At 47.3% G+C, this 8,148-nt stretch overlaps 1 protein-coding gene across 1 annotated transcript in view; it reads right to left on the bottom strand.

Annotated features, from left to right (window-relative positions):
- Window positions 1-8,148, bottom strand: part of PPP3CC (protein phosphatase 3, catalytic subunit, gamma isozyme) — a 27,343-nt gene that overhangs the window by 10,485 nt on the left and 8,710 nt on the right. Inside the window, exons 2-4 of the mRNA XM_009894346.1 lie at window positions 7,925-8,122; window positions 7,501-7,625; window positions 1,501-1,615 (exon numbers count right to left, since the gene is read on the bottom strand). Coding sequence (XP_009892648.1) covers window positions 1,501-1,615; window positions 7,501-7,625; window positions 7,925-8,122 — 438 coding nt within the window. The remainder of the gene's footprint in view (window positions 1-1,500; window positions 1,616-7,500; window positions 7,626-7,924; window positions 8,123-8,148) is intronic.

Here is an 8,148-nt window from a genome sequence, read left to right as displayed (position 1 = left end):
CGAGTCTTACCAGCCTCAGCTGCTAGGCAGATTATACACTGGGAAACGCAGCAGCTGTTTAATTTGGCACAGCAATATTACACAATCATTCAAGATAGGAATTGCCTTTTCGGCTGGACAGGAGCGCTTTGAGTCAGAATTTGACCGAGATGCCTGCAGTTAAATCAATCTTCACACAGGATCTTTCATGGCTACAAGCGATCACCACCTCCGCCGGACGCCTCATCTTAACGGAGGTGATGAGGATGTTTCAATACTTTAAACAGAGGTACCACGGCCTCGCCGAAAGTAGCTTAGCTTTTACAGCAAGCCTCCAAGTACGTTCAGAAATATCTCCCAACGCTTCGCAGAGATCACAGCACGTCAAGCGCGTGTCATCTTGCATCTGCAGCCCCTTCGCAGGGCAGCAGTGTGGTAACATAGCCAGATCTTCGAGAAAGCGCCGGTACTGCTATAGAACATAGCTCTGTCTAAAGCAAAACGAACAGAAATTTTACCTTTCCTCCAGCTTTATTTCAGAGATACTAACAGGTTTTTTTCACCTGCATGCTACGATACCGAAGTGGGAAGGTAGTATCTCCTGTTTTCCAAAGGGAAAAAAAAACAACCTATCACCTCTGGCTCTTTGGTTCAAATTGAGCCCGGCTCAACAGGAGCTCATCTACCACCATCTGATGACTACAGCATCCAGCAGAGAGCTGGCTGGTGTTTTCCAACTCATTTTGGAGTAAACAGATGTCATTATCTCGGTACCTATCAGCCCTACCCTGTCCAACAGCATCCAGAGCTGAAGGACTGAAGATCAGACTTGTGCCTTGTCCGTAACTACGTCTTGAGGTCTTGAGCAACTTTTCCCTAATAGAGCGCTGCGCGTTGCTGCTGTATCCCCTCTTTTATTGCCTGAAGGAATGACTGTCATCCTCAGGGGAGAGGGGTCATTCCCCGACCTTTCATCATCGTTGGTTTAAAAATATGTAAATGCTGCACAAAACTATCTTTAACTCGACTAAAATGATCTTAAAGGTAATGATTCTCCCTAGTGCAAACACTGAGGAACAAATCCTTTATTTGCTTCCAATTGTAATCACTGATCCCAGCTGCACAATCTGGAGCTGAAAGTCATTTGGCAGTAATTATATGTTGCTGGGCCTGAAAGTCAGGGAAGGGGGGTTGTGCACACAACTGGCTCATCAGCAAGACAGGGAAGATGTGTTTGCATTTCTTCCATCCACGCTCGTTCTTCCTAACCAGAAGGCCACATCAACATGCACTCAGGACTTTACAGGACTTATATATTTGGTTATTTTAATTATTTTTTTTTTTTTCTAGCAGGAGCTGAAATAGGAGAAGAGCTATGTACGCAGGAAAAAAAAAAAAAAGACGACAGGTTTTTACAGCTCCAGAGCTAACCGATACCACTCATGGCAGGCACAGAAATTAAGACCCACACCTGGTCACAACACATTAATATATTTAAATCCTTACGCTGCTGATACTTACATTCCTGTTTTTTAAAGGTGAAGTATTCTGTGAGGTGCCTGCACTCATGGTTCCCTCGAAGGAGGAACAATGTTTTGGGATGATTTATCTTTAAACTCCATAAATACAGCACGCACTGCAAGAAAGGGAAGGAGGAGATGGCATGTAATAAAAACCTTTTATAGGGCACTAATCATCCGTAGACTTCACTAAGTGTTTCTGGGAAGACACCCAACAAGCTGAATTCAAAGTGGAACCCTGATAGAAACCCAGCTCCATAATCGGCAGTAGATCTTATCTTGGCCAACTTCACCAGCGGGGGAAAGCCACACTGAGCATTTCTCTATATTAGGCCTGAGTTGGAGAAGTGACAAATGAGATCGCATTCAACTGAAACCGGCTCTGGGCTGGGTGGGGGCAGCTTTTCCTTCCAGCAGAAACCAAAGCAAAAAGCACCCATTTTCAGAGCAGCCAAGCAAAACCAGCTGCGCGGCGAGATGTGCGCTCCAGATGTCCCACTGCAATCGAAACCAGAGACCATCAAGTATAACAGACAGCCATCTTGCTAGCTATTTTATCGAGTCCATTAAATATCAGAAAAATTAAGCTTGCTCTTCCCCACCGACTTTCCCCCCGCCTCCGTTTTTCTGCTTACGCTACAGTCATGTGAAGTTCAAGTTCAAAACAGGAAAAGCCTAGCCAAAAAACACGCTCAGTAAAGCCTTCTGGCTTTGAAGAGGGCTTTCCACATCCCCCGTCTGAGCAGCAACACCTGTAAAAAGATCGTCTTTGATGAGGCACAGACCAAAGTCGAACTGAAACAATCGTTTTCACCGGAGTCCCAGAAATGTTTCACGGTGGCTTTCCAAAGAGTCTACGTGAAGAAGGGAAGGGCTGGAAAGCCAACGCTCTTACCCTTCTGTGCTATACGTTGTCAAGTTGACAGCTAAATCAGGCGGTATCTGGTATGGGGAAATGTTATCACATTTCCCTTGTTGATTTTGAGTGCTGGAAGGACAACCCATAATGACAGCGAGCTTGAAGATCTGGATTAAAGTCTCTAATAAGAGCTTACCCTTTAGGCTGACATGCTACAGAAACGGCACACGCTTTTGAGAACGTGAACCATGAAGTCTGTCAACAGTTTTACGCTCAAAAACACTGCTGATCTGGTGCACAGATCGCCGGGAACCGGCTGCTGTGGCACGGAAACAACCTCCAGAACCAAAATAAACCAGTTTCAAGTTAGTTACCAGGACAGACACCCTAGACATCATGGTATTTAAGCACTGAATCCGCGAGGTAAGCTCTACATGAGTCATTCCAGCTACGTGCAGGGATCCCTAAAACCCCAAGGAGCTGTAAAGCACATGTCTGTGTCTAACTCCGAATCCAACGCCCCAGAAAAAAAAAAAAAGCTGGATAGCAAATTCTGAATTTCAAAATCAAACAGAAACAGGGCAGTGGCAGGTAATTTTGTGGTTAAGGTTAGCGAAAATAATGTTTTATTGCATCTGATAACAGGAGCAACGGTCCTGTTAACCATTTTATAATTATTCTGTGATTTAAAGCTTTAACCTCCTGCGTTTGCAACCTAAATGTCGCTTTTCTGGGCTAGCATGAGAACTGAGAAGTGAAAGTCACTGTAAATGAACCAAACGACTTGCTAAGGACTGGAGAAAGCAGCCAGCCCTGGTGGCACCGGTAGGAAGCAAAGAAAGAAAGCAGAGACACACTACCAATAAAGAGGAGGATTTGGGATGTATAGAAGGTCAGCAACTTGCAGAAGAGATATTTAAAAAGACATTCAAAGTGTTTTAAAGTGAAATGGAAGTGAACGAAGTCAGTCGGCACCACAACTCTTCCTGGACACGTAGCAAGCCAACCACAGACTGCGAGAGCACACGTCTCCGGTCCCGCTGCAGCTCCCCGTGGTCTGCGGCTATTTCACATGGACGTGGGGTACCGATGAGCAAAGGACATTTAACAGCTCTCTGTGAGCTCCGGAGGGGCTGGAAAGAGGTTTCTACACTCACACGCCTCATTGTAGAGTTCCCATTCCCAGACATCTCAAGGCGCTGTGCCCAGGAATTGATTACTGCGTGTTGACAATAGCCTAGTAGCAACTTGAGACAATTACGGCTTACTCGGCTTAAATAATCTGCATCTCTCCTTATTCTGCCGATCGGTTTGAAGCCCAGAGCCGAGAGTTTGTGTCCGTGCCCCCATTCGATTCCCCCCGCACTGGGAAAGCTCAGCAGCAAGAGGGGCTTCTGCCAAACCCACCTGCACTGTAATCTCTCGTACCGTTTACAAAACCCAACATTTCCAAGAAAGTTATGAACATGGAGACTGCCGGCTCTCCCAGAGCAGGCACAGAAGAAACGGCACAGCAAAAGTCCTGCATCCCTGTCCCGCGTTTGGCCCACCAATCTACCTCTGCTCCCACCTTACTACACTGACTGGATCTCTTATGAATATTATTCTGGATAAAACAGTGCATTCAATCCTGGCAAGATTACCGTACGTACCGTTCCATAATTAGACAACCATCATGTGTCCCGTTGTAATTGGATTTGAAAAATTAGTCTGGCAAAGGTGTATGCCATTATCACACCATCTTTACTGATAAATCTACTCTTTCCATAAATTCTATTTTTTATCATAATAATTGTTTCACTTTATGATTTAATAAAACAATTCTCTTCATTGTATTCTAGCGGTTCTGGCTTCACGGACCAGGATGGTCCCTCACTGACTAACACGGGCACAGACCACTCTTGCGTCAGGGCTAGGAGATGTAAATAAAAGCTTAAAGCACTTTGAAGGAAGCATCTTTCCCACTTGCAGACTAACAAAAGAATGCTTCATCAGGATGCTGTCTCATCAGCATCTCCAAACGGAGGTGTTCAGCCCAATTGCCGTGCCCGGTCAGTCGGTCTCGCCGTCACAGCGGGCTTTGTGGCACGGACTGAAAGCAAGTCCTCTTCCACCAGACATCAACCGTCGCAGCTTTCACACGGCTGCTTCCCTCCCCTCTTCCCCCACAACCCTTTTCTTTAAGAAAAAAAAAAAAAAAAAGAAAATAACAAAACCACCCAACCAAACCACGTTTCATGGCCTCATTATACTTACTGGGAACGAACATTTTAAAATGAGAATTTCCCTAAGCCAGAGGCCCAGAAATAATTTGTTGAAGACATCCAGCTGAGCTGATGAACAGAGCCTTTCGGGGCTTTTAAAGGTTTTGTCTGAGCCACAAACTGCTCCTTTTACCTTGACAACCAAATACTCGCAGCAATGGGGAAAGCTTGCAAGGGTTATTTGGGCTGCCAACAAGCAACACGGTTTGCCTTAACACCTCCTTGGCCCCCAGTTTTGCATCTTGTTTCCTGATTGCCTGCATCAGGATGCAATTATACAATTACCTCCTATTTCATTCAGTTAAAAGGTCATGATTATCAGCTGCTCTGGGCAGGCACTCGATAATATTCCCCACCCAGCGCATGGATGCACAAGTTTGTGCGGTGACTCATGAAAGGCTGATGATGCTGGTGCTCTCCACCTTCCCAGTGGTGAAAGCACAGGGGAAACCTGGACGCCTTTCCATCACCTGAGCCTCTGGGATAAAGCGATCAAAACTCCAAACCCCAAACGCTCACAGATCAGCCATCTCCGCACTTCAGAGTCCAGCTGCTACAGCTTTGCATGTTATGGAAGTCTTTAAAAAACATATAATGCAAAGACACCCATTCGGCACCATTAACTCTCCACTTGTAGCGATCCTCCACGCCAGCTGCAAACCTCCTGTGGTTTCACTATAGAAACCAGTTTCTGCACACCCAGGTGGGAATCTCTGAAAACACATCGGCTGCACTTTGCAGTAGGTGGAAAGAAGAGGCACACATCAATAGGAATAAGGGAATCAAGCCTTCTAGATTCTGCTTTATCAGTGACATTTGGATCAGCCCCCGCATGTACTAATCAAAGCCCACCCTGATTCGTGAAAGATCAATGCCGGCTCTGTGGGGTAACGCAGCGCTCGGTGGCTTTCCCTCCGCAGACGTGGGGGGAAAGGGGAAGGAGGAGGGTCAAAAGCAGCACGGAAACAAGAACTTTGTGCTCAGACCTTACAAAGACCGGCTGCCCCAAGGCTTTTGAGCCTGAAAACACCAGGCTGCCTTGCGCAGGCTCTGGGTCGGAGTGGCAGGTCACAACAGAGACCTAATGAGGTTTAACTATATTTTTCAGACTTTTCTCCTCAAAAAAAAAAAAAAAAAAATGCTTCTTCCCACCACCTCTGTTCTCCAAGGCGGACTCAACATCCATCCCCCTGGAATTCCTCCATACTGTCACAGCTTGGAGGGACGAGGGCAGCGATCCCCAACTCTGGCACTCATTTCTGCGGATCCAAGAGTAAAATCCCCATGTCAGATCAACCGCAGGGAGAGAGCAGAGAGTGGGAGAAGCACTTCACCACCCAGGATCTGTAAAATTCGTGAGTAGACACAGGGTACGACAACTCTTCTCTGAAGGTTTCTTGGTTAACACAAAAAAAACCCCCCACGTCTTATCTCAGAAAGAGTTTCTGTGCTATAATATAATCTCTTTTCCAGCTAAGTACGCTCAAACTGCAAACCCAACTTGCACAAGCCAAGCCATTTAAACAAGCGTTCAGGTGCCTGTTCTTCCCCTTCCTCCCCAGGGGTTACGGGGCTCCTCCTGCAGAAATCCCAGCAGCCACAACCCCACCTTTCCAGCATCCGTCCTCGCTGCCCCGGAAAACTGCTCGGCGTCACACCTTGGCTCGCCGTCAGTATTTCGGAACACACCAAGCATAAGGCTGGAAGTAAGCCAGAACACTGCTAAAGCACAAGCTGTCGGCGGTACCCTCCTAAATCCTCTGCAGAATCCTTCAAAGGAGCGCTCGCGTTAACTGCCTTCATCGCTGTCCGCGAGAGTTCCTCCCCAAAATTTAACTGAGAAAGATTCCTCTGCAGACCCAACAGCTCCGCTATTCAGGCACTGTGGTATGCACCTTACCTCTTTGAAGAGGAACCGCTTACTCTGTTATTCCAGGCCAGTTTTGCTACCTTTTGTGCCCCTGTTTCCCCAAATGCCCCCATTACGTTGCCTCCAACTGGAATAAGCTCTCCTTTTCCACCCGGCTCTGCCTCTGCGAAACCAGAAGGCTGCAATCCCTTGGGGTTTGTGGCATTTGCTAATAGCTCTCCCATCCTGCCTGCTCTGACGCTCCCAGGTCCTTCAGCGAGCCAGCAGCAACCACGGGGACCCATCGATTACTTGGCTCTTTAAGACCAACAACTCGCAGCGTTACCCAATACTTGGTCGGTGGCATCCCACAGAGCTGCAAAATCCTAACACGCCACCAGATGTTCGGCTGATGTCTGTAAGGTGACAGCGTTATTGTGACAAGGCAGATTGTCACGTGGGCACAGCATGGCTAGATACACCATTAAATGCCTCGGCGCTAAGCTCCCGGGTCACAGCGAGACGTACAACAGCCCAGATGATTTATTGCTCCTTTCTCCTGACCCCATCTCTGGCTTTGCAAGGTTGATGCTTTCAGGGGGACGGTAGGGAAGCAGTGACTCAGTAGTGTAGCGCTTTCTTTTCCCTGCAAAGCTGAATCCTGCAAGTTTTTAAAACATTTGCTTCCCACTGCCTGGTAGGATCCTGTTGCCTGCAACATACAATCAGCTCTCCTTCTTGTTCCCCTGACTGACAGCTACAAGTGATATTAAAACTCAAGTTCAGAAGCTGGAGTTTAGTCATTAACCCCACTGCTGCTGTTTAACTCTGCTACTGGGTGAGGATCCAATTCAAAATCATGACATTTCTGCCAAAAATCATACCGTAAGTTACCTACAACACGTTCTTCCTTGAATGCAAAACTAGACTAGAGCATAAAATCCAGCGTAAGAGAGGTCTGTATTTGCTAGTTTAGTTCAACACTTTTGGTTTAGTACTAGCACCCCCAGGCTCAACTTTATGTGTCACCTCTATACTGAAGTAGCCTCTGTCCACGTAGTCTCCCAGGAAGAGGTAGCGGGTGTTATTGGGTGATCCTCCAACTTCAAACAACTTCATCAGGTCAAAAAACTGCCCGTGAATGTCACCGCACACTAGGGGAGGAAGAAGAGCACAAAAGAGGGACAGAATTACATGCTAAGAAAAGAAAGGTCACGACAGCAACAAGGAGCATAGCATGGCTGTGCCCTGACCCAAGCCACCCCTGCTTCACATCCAGCTTCCGCAAAGATGTGCTCGCCCTACACCAGCAAAAATCCTCTCCGCCGAGAGTTCAGGCAATTAAAAAAACCTTGCCGATGGACGGAACGCAGCAGAAAGCCTGGCACTTTGAGCAGCTCGTGTTTGCTAGGTGGCCCTTATTTAGGACTCCAGCCGCAGAAACCTCTCTGACCTGTGATGGGAGCCTCCACTTCAATCATTGTCTTCTCGTGCCTAAGGATGGCAGCCCCATCGTTGATGATCTTCAGCGCCGCATCCTCTTCCAGGCGCCCTTCCTTTACCAAGTGGCTCTTCAAGACGTCAAGCCTAGGCTTCCCATCCTCAAACACCTCCTTCAGAGTGAGCCGCTGCGTGGGAGGAAATGGGACAGCTGGAAATGGAAGTGAAGAAGTTAGC

This window comes from Charadrius vociferus, unplaced genomic scaffold (assembly GCF_000708025.1).
Source record: "Charadrius vociferus isolate BGI_N301 unplaced genomic scaffold, ASM70802v2 scaffold2020, whole genome shotgun sequence".
In the NCBI taxonomy this organism is placed as follows: domain Eukaryota; kingdom Metazoa; phylum Chordata; class Aves; order Charadriiformes; family Charadriidae; genus Charadrius; species Charadrius vociferus.
This window is presented reverse-complemented; position numbering and strand designations above follow the sequence as displayed.